At 39.6% G+C, this 14,680-nt stretch overlaps 2 protein-coding genes and 1 pseudogene across 4 annotated transcripts in view; all 3 read left to right on the top strand.

Annotated features, from left to right (window-relative positions):
* The window catches only part of CCDC112 (coiled-coil domain containing 112), a 33,775-nt gene extending 29,549 nt beyond the window's left edge, over positions 1-4,226 (top strand). For both annotated transcript variants that reach the window (XM_054488207.1, XM_054488206.1), the window contains one exon: positions 3,498-4,226. In XM_054488207.1, coding sequence (XP_054344182.1) covers positions 3,498-3,540 — 43 coding nt within the window. In that variant the 3' untranslated portion in view covers positions 3,541-4,226. The remainder of the gene's footprint in view (positions 1-3,497) is intronic.
* Positions 4,227-5,991: 1,765 nt separating this feature from the next.
* LOC129036227 (small ribosomal subunit protein uS5-like) lies at positions 5,992-6,771 on the top strand (annotated as a pseudogene).
* Positions 6,772-8,515: 1,744 nt separating this feature from the next.
* PGGT1B (protein geranylgeranyltransferase type I subunit beta) overlaps positions 8,516-14,680 on the top strand; it is a 57,458-nt gene continuing 51,293 nt past the window's right edge. The window contains exon 1 of one of the 2 annotated variants that reach the window (XM_054488202.2): positions 8,516-8,697. In XM_054488202.2, the coding sequence (XP_054344177.1) occupies positions 8,558-8,697 (140 nt within the window). In that variant the 5' untranslated portion in view covers positions 8,516-8,557. The remainder of the gene's footprint in view (positions 8,698-14,680) is intronic. The other variant, XM_054488204.2, reaches the window with a different exon arrangement.

Raw genomic sequence — 14,680 nt, 5'->3', positions numbered from 1 at the left:
TAAGTCTTTAATCCATCTTGAATTAATTTTTGTATAAGGTGTAAGGAAGGGATCCAGTTTCAGCTTTCTACATATGGCTAGCCAGTTTTCCCAGCACCATTTATTAAATAGGGAATCCTTTCCCCATTGCTTGTTTTTGTCAGGTTTGTCAAAGATCAGATAGTTGTAGATATGTGGTGTTATTTCTGACGGCTCTGTTCTGTTCCATTGATCTATATCTCTGTTTTGGTACCAGTACCATGCTGTTTTGGTTACTGTAGCCTTGTAGTAGAGTTTGAAGTCAGGTAGTGTGATGCCTCCAGCTTTGTTCTTTTGGCTTAGGATTGACTTGGCGATGCGGGCTCTTTTTTGGTTCCATATGAACTTTAAAGTAGTTTTTTCCAATTCTGTGAAGAAAGTCATTGGTAGCTTGATGGGGATGGCATTGAATCTATAAATTACCTTGGGCAGTATGGCCATTTTCACGATATTAATTCTTCCTACCCATGAGCATGGAATGTTCTTCCATTTGTTTGTATCTTCTTTTATTTCCTTGAGCAGTGATTTGTAGTTCTCCTTGAAAAAGTCCTTCACATCCCTTGTAAGTTGGATTCCTAGGTATTTTATTCTCTTTGAAGCAATTGTGAATGAGAGTTCACTCATGATTTGGCTGTTTGTCTGTTATTGGTGTATAAGAATGCTTGTGATTTTTGAACATTGATTTTGTATCCTGAGACTTTGCTGAAGTTGCTTATCAGCTTAAAGAGATTTTGGGCTGAGACAATGGGGTTTTCTAGATATACAATCATGTCATCTGCAAACAGGGACAATTTGACTTCCTCTTTTCCTAATTGAATACCCTTTATTTCCTTCTCCTGCCTAATTGCCCTGGCCAGAACTTTCAACACTATGTTGAATAGGAGTGGTGAGAGAGGGCATCCCTGTCTTGTGCCAGTTTTCAAAGGGAATGCTTCCAGTTTTTGCCCATTCAGTATGATATTGGCTGTGGGTTTGTCATAGATAGCTCTTATTATTTTGAGATACGTCCCATCAATACCTAATTTATTGAGAGTTTTTAGCATGAAGCATTGTTGAATTTTGTCAAAGGCCTTTTCTGCATCTATTGAGATAATCATGTGGTTTTTGTCTTTGGTTCTGTTTATATGCTGGATTACATTTATTGATTTGCATATATTGAACCAGCCTTGCATCCCAGGGATGAAGCCCACTTGATCATGGTGGATAAGCTTTTTGATGTGCTGCTGGATTCGGTTTGCCAGTATTTTATTGAGGATTTTTGCATCAATGTTCATGAAGGATATTGGTCTAAAATTCTCTTTTTTTGGTTGTGTCTCTGCCCGGCTTTGGTATCAGGATGATGCTGGCCTCATAAAATGAGTTAGCGAGGATTCCCTCTTTTTCTATTGATTGGAATAGTTTCAGAAGGAATGGTACCAGTTCCTCCTTGTACCTCTGGTAGAATTCGGCTGTGAATCCATCTGGTCCTGGACTCTTTTTGGTTGGTAAGCTATTGATTATTGCCACAATTTCAGAGCCTGTTATTGGTCTATTCAGAGATTCAACTTGTTCCTGGTTTAGTCTTGGGAGGGTGTATGTGTCGAGGAATTTATCCATTTCTTCTGGATTTTCTAGTTTATTTGCGTAGAGGTGTTTGTAGTATTCTCTGATGGTAGTTTGTATTTCTGTGGGATCGGTGGTGATATCCCCTTTATCATTTTTTATTGCGTCTATTTGATTCTTCTCTCTTTTCTTCTTTATTAGACTTGGCTAGCGGTCTATCAGTTTTGTTGATCCTTTCAAAAAACCAGCTCCTGGATTCATTAATTTTTTGAAGGGTTTTTTTGGTCTCTATTTCCTTCAGTTCCGCTCTGATTTTAGTTATTTCTTGTCTTCTGCTAGCTTTTGAATGTGTTTGCTCTTGGTTTTGTAGTTCTTTTAATTGTGATGTTAGGGTGTCAATTTTGGATCTTTCGTGCTTTCTCTTGTGGGCATTTAGTGCTATAAATTTCCCTCTACACACTGCTTTAAATGTGTCCCAGAGATTCTGGTATGTTGTGTCTTTGTTCTCGTTGGTTTCAAAGAACATCTTTATTTCTGCCTTCATTTCATTATGTACTCAGTAGTCATTCAGGAGCAGGTTGTTCAGTTTCCATGTAGTTGAGCGGTTTTGAGTGAGTTTCTTAATCCTGAGTTCTAGTTTGATTGCACTGTGGTCTGAGAGACAGTTTGTTATAATTTCTGTTCTTTTACATTTGCTGAGGAGAGCTTTACTTCCAACTATGTGGTCAATTTTGGAATAGGTGTGGTGTGGTGCTGAAAAAAAATGTACATTCTGTTGATTTGGGGTGGAGAGTTCTATAGATGTCTATTAGGTCCGCTTGGTGCAGAGCTGAGTTCAATTCCTGGGTATCCTTGTCTTTCTGTCTCGTTGATCTGTCTAATGTTGACAGTGGGGTGTTAAAGTCTCCCATTATTATTGTGTGGGAGTCTAAGTCTCTTTGTAGGCCACTCAGGACTTGCTTTATGAATCTGGGTGCTCCTGTATTGGGTGCATATATATTTAGGATAGTTAGCTCTTCTTGTTGAATTGATCCCTTTACCATTATGTAATGGCCTTCTTTGTCTCTTTTGATCTTTGTTGGTTGAAAGTCTGTTTTATCAGAGACTAGGATTGCAACCCCTGCCTTTTTTTGTTTTCCATTTGCTTGGTAGATCTTCCTCCATCCCTTTATTTTGAGCCTATGTGTGTCTCTGCACTTGCAATGGGTTTCCTGAATACAGCACACTGATGGGCATTGACTTTTTATCCAATTTGTTTATTTAAAAATAAACAGTAGATAAAAGTAAAAGTAGTTCGGGTGCAGTGGCTTACACCTGTAATCCCAGCACTTTGGGGGGCCGAGGAGGGCGGATTACGAAATCAGGAGTTTGAGACCAGCCTGGCCAACATAGTGAAACCCCATCTCTACTAAAAATACAAAAATTAGCCAGGCATGGTGGTGTGCACCTGTAGTCCCAGCTACTCGGGAGGCTGAGGCAGGAGAATCACTTGAACTTGGGAGGCAGAGGTTATGTTGAGCCAAGATCGCGCCACCTGGGTAACAGTGAGACTCCATCTCAAAAAAAAAAAATAAATCAATCAATAAAGTAAAAGTAGTACCTGATGCCCTGTTAGATATTAGATTCATGTTAGTAGATGCCATTTTCTGCCTTTTTCACATTAATATTTATTTTTATAAGGAGAGTAGTATTGAAAAAGAATGAATGAAAGATTGATTAAGTAGATTAACTGATTGGTTTGTCTGTTAATCAGTTTGAGAGCTAGAGCCAGAAATAAAACCTTAATGAGGGTTGCAAACCTACATGCCCATATGAACCAGACAAACAACATGCATGGTAGGTTATATATGTATTTTAAAGTTAGCATTTAATCACATAGGGTTTTTTTCTTTTAATTTCCTATATATTTACAATTGCTTTTCTCTTTTTCTCCTTAGGGCTATTCCAACCTGGAGACAAGGAATACAGAGAAGAGTATGAGATAATGAAATTGCTACTCAGTTGATAAGAATGTTAACATACTAAGTTATACCAGGGAGAGAGTGACTAACCATGTTCTTTAAATATCGATAGCTTAGTCAGATTGATTATTGTGCTATATTGTGAACTGAGAGGTATTAAGTTTCATGAGGCTTTGTCATTAGTATTCCTGCTTCTACCAAGAAGGTATTTAATATATGTGTTGGCCTATTATTGATGTAAAAGTTATTTAAATAAGTTAATGTTAGAAACATTATTCAATTTAAATACTGAAAACATGTCAAAGAGATTTTGTTTTTGTCATAGCATAGCAAAATAAATTGGAACAATCATACAATGACATTTTTTAAACTAAAATTTTGTAACTTTTATAACTTGGAGTTAAGTTAGCTTGAGTAACAAAAAGGTAAAGTGGTTTTTGTTTAGAGTTATGAAATGTTAGTACTTTTTCTATGTTTAACAAATTGGCAGTTTGTCAGTTATGACATTTTTGTGTAATAAATATTTTGTATTTGTTTGAAGCATGCTTTGTTTTATATAGAGAATATTTATTTTAAAAATATGTCTCTCATATACCCTATTAATTGTATTATTAATATAATCTTTTTGGTTTCCTTCAGCAATTCCAAATTTTCCTTCAGCCTTTCTGGATTTCACAGATTTATAAAATCTTTGTGTCTTTCACATCTTCCTGGCTAATGCAGTTTTCTTTTCTGCTTCTGTTTGCCTCAAAGTAGGAAAATTCTTTGTTCTGAAACATCGTCTGAAATAAGCCAGCTTTAGAATACTGTAATTTCTCTTGATGGCACTTAAAATGTTTTAGGTGGGGCATGGTGGCTCATGCTTGTAATCCCAGCACTTTCAGAGGTCAAGGTAGGAGAATTGAGGCCTGGAGTTTGACACTAGCCTGGGCAACACAGGGAGACCCTGTCTCTACAAAAAAAAAAAAAAAAATTTTAATTAACTGGGTATGGTGGCACACACCTGTAGTCCCAGCTACTTGGGAGGATAAGGTGGGAGGATCACTTGAACCCAGGAGTTCCAGGTTGCAGTGAGCTAGGATGGCACCACTGTACTCCAGCCTGGGTGAGAGAGAGAGGCCCTGTCTCTAAAATGAATGAATGAAGGAATGAATGAATAAGATCTTTTAAAGTTGTTAGATTAACATATTTGGCCAAAAGAGTTAGTTCTTAAATTTCTAAACTTTTATACATGAAAACACAATGTAATTGAATACAGTTCAACTTTTCATATTATAAAATATTCCTAACGTTATTTAATTTGTTCTCGTAGGAAAGATACTATATACATAAAAACACAGGAAATTTATTTCTTATAAATCTTTTTTTATCTTAGATAATCTTTATCTTTCATTGTTTATCTTTCATTGTTAATGTGATGCATTTAGGTTAAATGACTCAGTTGGAAATGTACTATGAGTAGCGGTCAAAATCTTTTCTTATTTTACAGTTAATATTCAAAGTAGATGGCTTCCAAATTTTAGAAACTGAATTCTGATTTGTACAGTTATTGGTGCAGAATGAGAAAATTGACATAAAAGATCCTTAAACAGGAGTGCTGGTTTTGTTACCTGTTTTCCAAAACTTTTTTGTAATGATTTGAAGTAGTTCAGAGATAAAATATAGAGGCTGAGTGCAGTGGCTCAGGTTTGTAATCCCAGCACTTTGGGAGGCCATGGTGGGCGTATCACTTGAGGTCAGGAATTCAAGACCAGCCTGGCCAACATGGTAAAACCCCATCTCTACTAAAAATACAAAAATTAGCCTGGTGTGGTAGTTCACGCCTGTACTCCCAGCTGAGGCAGGAGAATCACTTGAACCCAAGAGGCGGAGGTTGCAGTGAGCTGAGATTGTGCCACTGTACTCCAGCCTGGGCAACAGAGTGAGACTCCATCTCAAAAAATAAATACATAAATAAAACATAGAGCAAGATGAGGAAATTAAAAGCAAAACTGAGAAGCTACAAGATACAGAAAATGTTTCTTACATATTGCTTTTTTGCGTGTTGCTTTTTGTTGCACTGAAATGCAGCTTTCAAATTCCTGTATCTAAGGTAAGCATTCTGGATGATGTGATTCTCATGGCTTTGTTTTTTTATTTTTATTTTTAAATAAAGAAAAGTATGGAAGTTCCTCTGAAGAAATCAGTTTTTCTAGCTGAATCTGAAATAAATGATGAATTTATTATATAGATCCTTTATATAAAAGATGTAAGATAAACACAAATATCTTCAGTTACAGAGTTCATAGAAGTTACAGGTTCATAAACAAGATGTCAAATAAATATTTCTTATACTGGTTTAAAAAGTACATTAGCTTTTTCTCTGAGAAAACACCAAATCACGGATGATGCCGGTGCAGCAGGGAGCCTGGGAGGCCCGGAGGCCCCAGGGTCCCTGGGATGGGGAACTGGGGTCTCGGCCGGCCCTGGGATGGGGAACTCGGGTCGCGGCCATGGACGGGGCCGGGGCCAGCCGCGGGGCTCGCCGAGGCAAGACCAAGGACAAGGAGTAGATGCTTGTCACCAAGCTGGGCTGCCTGGTCAAGGACATGAAGATTAAGTACCTGGAGGAGATCTATCTCTTCTCCCTGCGCATCAAGGAGTCTGTGATCATTGACTTTTTCCTGGGGCCTCTCTCAAGGAGGAGGTTTTGAAGACATGCCAGTGCAGAAGCAGAGACGCACTGGCCAGCACACCAGGTTCAAGGCGTTTGTTGCCATCGGGGACAATGGCCACACTGATCTGGGTGGTAAGTGCTCCAAGGAGGTGGCCGGTGTCATCTGCGGGGCCATCATCCTGGCCAAGCTCTCCGTTGTGCCCATGCGCAGAGGCTACTGGGGGAACAAGATCGGCAAGCCCCACACCATCCCTTGCAAGGTGACAGGCTGCCACGGCTCTGTGCTGGCACGGGTCATCCCTGCGCCCAGGAGCACTGGCATCATCTCGGCCCCCATGGCCAAGAGGCTGCTGCTGATGGCTGGTATCAATGACTGCTACACTTCAGCCAGGGGCTGCACTGCCATCCTGGGCAACTTCGTCATGGTCATTTTTGATGCCATCTCTAAGGCCTACAGCAGGCTGACCCCTGACCTCTGGAAGGAGACTATATTCACCAAGTCTCCCTATCAGGAATTCACTGACCACCTCCTCAAGACCCACAACCAGAGTCTCCGTGCAGAGGACCCAGGCTGCAGCGGTGGCTACAACATAGGGTTGTACAAGAAAAATAAACTGAAGTAAGCCTGGAAACAAGAAAAGTACATTAATAAGAAATATAGAAAAAACACTAAAGAAGAAATATTATAAAGTACCCATAATTCCAGGGTAACTTTTTCAAAAAACATACCTACATATTTTTAAATTGTTACAGTCATATAGTACATATTAATTACAATGCTATAATTGCATTACACATATTTTCGTACATTTCTACATAATTCAAACATTATTGTGTAATGGCTAAATAATATTCAATTATATAGATGTTCTATCATTCCCATTCTGTTATGTATATGCCAAAAATCTTGTATGGATAAAATCACTCATGGAAAGCCTTTTACCAACCTAGGAGGCATTCTATATTATCTCTGAATGAGTCCCACATCGCAAATTTTTCCTCTAGATTTGGATCAGATTGCTAGTCCTTGAGCTGAGAATCAGATGAAACATTTGGCTTCCCTAACTTAAGGGCCATGCTTATTAGAATTAATTTTCTGAGAATGTATACAGTGTCCATAGCTGATTTCAGTAAGTTAAACGTGTATAAGACTCCACTTTAAAAATCTTCAGGCATTTGGGGGTATGTGTGCTAAGTGAGAGATCTTAATTGTAATAACAGTGGAAACTCCAGACTGGGCATACCTGAAGGGCAAGGACTGTGAGCTCCGTATTTGTAGGGAAGTACAGAGGACAGCCTAGAATCCGTCTCTGGCTGTTTGTTAATGCGGTATTTTGTGAAGACATGCAGGAATACCTGTGAATAAGTAGTTAATAGTACCAAAAATTATTCAGAGCAGTTTGGATTGTTGAATAAGTGTAAGAATACCCCAGCCCATAGACTATAAGAATTACATTTTCTAAGAAAGCTAACAAAATTATACCCCAAATTTTATTAGCTAAGTTGATTACAGGAAACCTAGTTTAGTTATATTATTGGGTGGATCCCCCCACCCGCTACTGAGGAATGCCTCATGAACGTTTAAAGGGCATAGTATAACGGCTAAACAACTTAAATCCCTATTTTAGGAAAAAAGAACTAGAAGCATGTTTAATGTTTTTAGAATGCAGGTAATTGGAGAAGATGTTGAGTTTATTTTGCTGTTGCAGATTGATGCACCATTGATTCTTGATAACACGTCGACTCAAGGAAAGTAAAATCTGTAAGATTTGTAAAAGAATGACGCAAGCAGTCATATATAGGTATGAATATCCATGTTGTATATGTTTGGGGGCATTATACACAGATTTTTAAGTGATTCCTGGTATCCAGAAAAGATTAAGATTAGGAAAGTCCTGAACTTTTGTAGTGTCAATAAACATTTATTTCCGCTGGTTTTTCTTTTTGTTTCCCTAACCGTTCAGCTTAAAACTGGCCCTCCAAAAATCAATGTGTTAGCAAGTTTATACTGAACCATCCCCGTTTTCAGATATACCATCCTCAGGGAATTGTCTCAAAGCGAACTTGATGCTTTTGACCTTGCGCTTCCCAAGATAAAAATTCTGACGGAGGGATTTGTGGACTGGATTTTCACAAGGCCTGCGAGGTGTTTACAAGCTTCAAGGGCTTTGAGTAGAAAAGGTAGGGTCATGCGCTAGCTAGGGAGATATCGGAGAGAGGAAGTGCTGCACAGGACCCAGATGATAGCGGTTTCAAATACTGGCTTAGTCTGTGGCGGGCGCAGGTCCCCTCACCCGGCACCTCTGGGTCAGCACAGGAGGGTTCTTTCTCTCCGCGGGCACTGATTCCGGGTCGCGGCGGACGTCGCTTCCGGAGCAGCATGGCGGCCACTGAGGACGAGAAGCTAGCAGGGAGCGGTGAGGGAGAGCGGCTGGATTTCTTGCGGGATCGGCACGTGCGATTTTTCCAGCGCTGCCTCCAGGTTTTGCCGGAGCGCTATTCTTCACTCGAGACAAGCAGGTAACTCGTGGCACAGTCAGCCAGGCTGGCACAAGGCCCGGGCCCCAGCGGAAAGGCGCGGCAGAGTCGGACCGCAAACTGGGCGCCGGAAGGGGGCTGCGCGGCCGCCCACTTGGCACTGACTGGTTTCAAGAGGGCTTGAGGTTACCCCCACTCTCCCGCCGTACGGTGGGAAGGTCTGGAAGGCTGTACGTCTAGGGCTGTAGAATCTCCAGTTTCCTCCTTTTTCACTTCCCTTTTTTTCTGGCAACTCTGAGCTGCTTTTTTACCCCCTCCCATAGCCTGTCACTTTGCCTCATTACTTCCGAGTGTAAAAGGAAAAGGACAAAGTTTGTCGTCGTATTTTTAGATGAATACTTCTGTGCATCCTTGTCCTCTGTAAAGTCATTAACTCTTAATAGAGTGTCTGTATGGTGTTTTATGTGTAGGAGCGGCAGAGAACGTCTAAGGTCTTAGAAACTTTATGGGAACTATAAATCTAATGGTAGGCGAAAGAGGTGCGGTGTTGCGTGAAGCAGCCTGTTAAAAGTATTGCAATAGCTGAAGAGTGTGGTGCGGCAGAGGCTAAGCAACTTCATTTACTGTAAAAGCTGGGGATGAGAAGAAAGAAAGGAGAAGGCGATCTTTGCTCCGCATTGCTGTGTTTTGAAGTGAGGCTCAAAAGCTGCTTGAGACTGGATGGGAGGAAAGAGCAGCTTGTTTTTGCTGTGTTTTCTCCCCACGTTTTCTAAATTCTGAGTTGCTGGTGTATTTTGAACACTGCATGACCGGATCAGTTTGGGGAGCTTTGCAGATTACTTCTGCACACTTGGTCAAGAACTGCATTATGGTAGGTGCCAGAGTACAGCTGAACAAGACAAGCATTTGTATAGAGTTCTGTGCTATATGTTAGTGTAGTGGTCATAGGAGTATATAGACAGGCATGTACATAATCCAGATTTCTTTAGAGAGGCCTTCCTTAAACACCCTTCCTGAAGGGACCACTTCCAATGACCGCCTTACATTACGTATTTATTGGTTTATTTGTTTAATATCTTTCTATTACACTGGATTATAAACTTCACAAAGGTAACATTTTTGTCTATCTTGTTTATCTCTGTAGTTAGGACTGGGCTGCCCTGTCCAATCTGGTAGCCACTAGCCACATTTGGCTATTTCAATTTGAATTAATTAAATCAAATTAAAAATTAAGTTATTCTTTTGGTAGTAGCCACCACATTTCAAGTGCTCAGTTGCCATATTGGCCAGTGGCAATTGTTTCTGTTTCAACATTTGCAACAGCTTAGTCCTTTTGGTCAGCATTGCACTAGGACCTTAAATAGTACCTGGTATCTGAGAAGCACTAAGAAGTATTTGTTGAATAATGTGAGCTGAGCCCTGAAGGATGAACAGATTCTTACAAAAGAAAGAGTGAAACGTTTATATTCTTTCCTCCTCTCATAGGTGTTGATCTATTAGCAGAGCCTATACCTTCACTGAAAGTTTCAGATTTCCAAACTGAAAGATTATGATTGTAGTGATATGAGATGTTTTAAAATGTTGATAAATCACTTATATCTTAATAGGGATTAATTTTATGTGAATTCAAAGCGTTTGGATAAAAAGTCTTCCATCCTGTTTTTGTTATTGATACATAATGTGCATATTTATCGTATACATACACTGTTTAGATACATGCAGTGTATAAGTCCTGTGAGCTGATTAAATTGTGATTGTTAAACAGTTGAACTTTGCTTGCATCTATCACTATAAGTCTGTGATTGCATTTTCAAAATGCCAATGTGTTTGGCCTGTTCTATAAAATTCCAGCTTGGACAAATCCATATAGAATAATGCACATTGGCATTAAACTGTGTAATTCTGTTCACAGCATAAGTAAAACAGCACAAATTTTCTGACTTATTTAACTTTAGTATGAGCATACGATCGACACCAGGTGTTATATAACACCTTGGTGCATTGGTTAAGCAATATTGTATCCTTTATTGTCTAATGTTTGTCACATGAATAGAATTTGTACATCATTTTGGTTTTCTTATAGCCCACTTAACCACATTTAAGATAACTGCATATGTCAGTTTCTGTAGTGATTTTAAGTTTTTCTCTTTCCTAGCTCACAGACTTTATTTTCTTTAGCACTAAGTTCTTTTGTGGTGCATGTGATTCATAACTGACTTTAAAATGCTTGTGAAGAAACTCCAACGTTTTCAGCAGAGGTGACTGGTCACAAAGTTTCTGCTGATTTTTAAGACAAAACAGTACATTGGGCAAGCCACAAGTCTTACCTGGTATTGCAGTTAAATTCCACAGTCATTCATAGAGTGCCTCCCCATGTGTCTAGATACAGGGATACAGTGTTAAACTAATGATTCAGGTGTTCCTCTGTTCGTTTCTTTTTACCAATAGGTATGAAAAAGCTTTGAGAAGGCTAATATTAGACTGGATATTTAGAAACTTATTTTCTGATTCACCATTTTGGCAAAATTACTCTTATTTTCCTGTTTCTTTTAGCCTGACCAATAGGAATAATTTTTACTTTTCTAGGGACAATGACTTTATGAAAATAAAAAGTGTATTGTCTGCGGTTTCATCAGAGATTTTTCTTTTATATTGACTTCTTAAAATGATAGTTACTAGTTTATAATCCAAGGGTTGGGAGCTTTATCAATTATCAGGTTTCTTTGGTAAGTAGTTTAGGGAGTTTAGTGTGGTTATGAGTTATTGTTGCCATTTGTATTTGGGTAATAGAAATTAGAGTAGTCAAAGTAGTGACAATTTTCTGTTATTTTTACAGTCAGCTGTTCTAGAAGAAGGGTTTAGGCAGTTAGCTTTTATTTCACAAAGCATTTACAGTCTAGCTAGTCTTTGTATTCTCATGTCCCTGTATTTTCCCCTGTGTATCCTGCGTTGTAACCTCTCTGCTGCCTCCCATTCTGCAACTACGTTGTTCTTTCATTTCCTCCCTTATCTTTTTTTTTTTTTTGAGACAGAGTCTCACTCTGTCACCAGACTGGAGTGTGGTGGCGCCATTTCTTCTCACTGCAGCCTCCACCTCCTGGGTTCAAGCGATTCTCCTGCCTCAGCCTCCCAAGTAGCTGGGACTACAGGTGTGTGCCACCACGCTCAGCTAATTTTTTGTATTTTTAGTAGAGATGGGGTTTCACCATGTTGGCCAGGATGGTCTTGGTCTCTTGACCTTGTGATCCGCCCGCCTCGGCCTCCCAAAGTGCTGGGATTACAGGCGTGAGCCACTGTGCCCGGCCCCCTTATCTTAAATATATCACAGTCTAGCAGTACATCTTTCAAAGTGTAGTGGTAGGAGACTCTAAGTAATGACTTGTATGTGCTTATAAAAATGCACATACCTGGGCCCCTTCCCAGACCTTCATTGGATTTTGTGTGGGCCTTGGGAGTCTGCATTATAACAAGCATCTCAGGTGGTTCTAAAGCAGGCTAAAGTTAGAGACTGTTTGCCTTATAGAAGAAACAAATACACAGTTATTACAGCAGTGATTCCCAACTCTAATGTGCATGTGAATTACTTGGGGATCTTGTTAAAATGCAGATTCTGATTGCATAAGCCTAGGTCATTGTATTTTTAGATGAATACTCCTGTGCATCCCTGTCCTCTGTAAAGTTATTAACTCTTAATAGAGTGTCTATATGGTGTTTTATGTGTAGGAGCAGCAGAGAACCTCTAAGATCTTAGAAATTTACTTTACGGGAACTGTAAATCTAATGGTAGGTGAAAGAGGTGCGGTGTTCCATGAAGCAGCCTGTTAAAGTATATTGCAATAGCTGAGGAGTGTGATGCTGAGTGTGAGCCGGAGATGCTGCATTTCTGACAAGTGCTCAGATGATTCTGATATGGCTAATCCCCTGACTAGACAAAATGATTGTGATATTCTGAGGGCATTCTGGAAGTACCTAAGTAGCTCAACCTGAAGAGAGACAGGGACTAGAGAAGGCTTCTTGGAAGAAGTAACCCCAAAGCTAAATCTTAAAGAATGTGTTCCAGTGTTTTGTTGTTGTTGTTGCAAATGGACAATAAGAAAAATAAAGCTGGAGAAGTGAGTGTTGAGCAGAAAACTTCAATTAGTTCTCTAGTAGTGGTTCAAAATGTAAAGGGATATGGTAGGAATGTAATCTGAAGAGGTAGGCATGCATCAGATCATGGAAAGCTTTGTGTGCTTGCCTAGAAACATGAGTTGGATATCATGTAAGTGACAGGAATAGTCATTTATATAGTCATATATCACATGGTACAGGACCAGAACCAGGGAGACCAATGAGGACACTGATGTGGTAGTCCAGGAGAGAGATGCTGAGGCAGTGGAAGTAGGGCTAGAAAAGAGGGGATGAAGAAAAAGGAGGAGTCCCAGAATTCTTGAATTGGAACTACCATCTGGTCTGGAGAATGAAAGGCAAAAGGAGCCAGTTGAGAAAGGAAGAAGATGATTTATGTAATAGCACTTAACATGTAACCTCCTTAAGGTTAGGAAGCTTTATTCATTTTTGTCGTGACGTCTAGTATGTAGTAGGTGTTCAGTAGATGTTTCTTATTGAAAAAGTATGATAGTAGAAAAACTATTTTACAAGTTAAATAATTCCACAGATATCTGGTAAAAGTATTTACCAGATGAATCAGCCATTGAAAAATAATTATAAATGAAGAATAATGCTTAAAATTCCAGAATTTGTTTAGTCTTTCAGTCATTTGTTTCAAAGTATTATGGCAGCATCTATGTGCTAGTATTTTAACTTCATGATTAAGTCTAATGTATCCTCTAAGGCTCTCTCTTCACTGACATGGTTATCAATTTTATTTGTGTTCTTATTTCTTAATGTAGATGCTTATTTATAATTTTAGGTGCAATATGATGTAGTCATAGGCCCATCTGGTATCTAGGCAGGAATGTAGTCTATTGTTTAAGACACTTGGTAAAGGATGGGGTTGCACAGAAAGGTTCAGGACAAGGGATCCAAAGTTTGGGAATCTAGTCAACTCTCATAAATTAGTGTTTTCAATATATTTCTTATATCAGCATGACTAAGTTCTTTTTTCCACTGTCCAGACTATAGACTGTTTTTCATTCTTTTTTTTTTTTTTTTTTTTTGAGATGGCGTTTTGCTATTGTTGCCCAGGCTGGGGTGCAGTGGCACAATCTTGGCTCACTGCAGCCTCAGCTCACTGTAACCTCCACCTGCTGGGTTCAAGTGAGTCTCCTGCCTCAGCCTCCCTAGTAGCTGAGATTGCAGGCGCCCACCACCACGCCTAGCTGACTTTTTGTATTTTTAGTAGAGACGGAGTTTCACCATGTTGGCCAGGCTGGTCTCGAGTTCCTGACCTCAGTTGATCCACCCGCTTTGACCTCACAAAGTGCTGGGATTGCAGGAGTGAGCCACTGCGCCCAGCCTTGTTGTTGTTCTTATTTAATCTTTGGGGTATGCGTGTTCTTAAGCCTGGAATATTTGACATCTTTTGGAGACACTTAGGTTAACCCTCTTGTCTGTGAATTGATTCTTTGGTAAAGCGACTTGATTGGGGGTTAGGGGATGTTACTTTTTCATCCTTGTAAGATAAACTTCTTTTACATATTGTTCAGAGTGGGAGAAGAGGGGCGAACAGAAAGATATTGTTTGCTTATTTACACTTCTCAGGCTGCAGATTCAGATTGAGTTCTAGGGAAAAGAAGAAAGAGAATAAACAGATATTCTCTGAAAGAAGTAAAAATGTAAAAATAACTTTATTGGCTTGATTTTAGGTGCATGTGTTCGCACAGTTACCCCTCTATACACCTGTGCTGAGTCAGGTTGCCCAGCAGTTTATTCCCAAGTAGAAGTCATCTAGGAACCATAAAGCCCTACATTATACTATTTCTCTCGGAGGCCCACAGCCCAAAATTCCTTTGTGTTTTTTGTGGCTTGTTTTAATTCTCTCTCTTTCAGTTTTAGGACTACTTGAGAATTCTGATGTGATCGG

This window comes from Pongo pygmaeus, chromosome 4 (assembly GCF_028885625.2).
Source record: "Pongo pygmaeus isolate AG05252 chromosome 4, NHGRI_mPonPyg2-v2.0_pri, whole genome shotgun sequence".
In the NCBI taxonomy this organism is placed as follows: domain Eukaryota; kingdom Metazoa; phylum Chordata; class Mammalia; order Primates; family Hominidae; genus Pongo; species Pongo pygmaeus.
The sequence above is the reverse complement of the archived record's forward strand: the minus strand, read 5'-3'. Positions and strand labels throughout refer to the sequence as shown.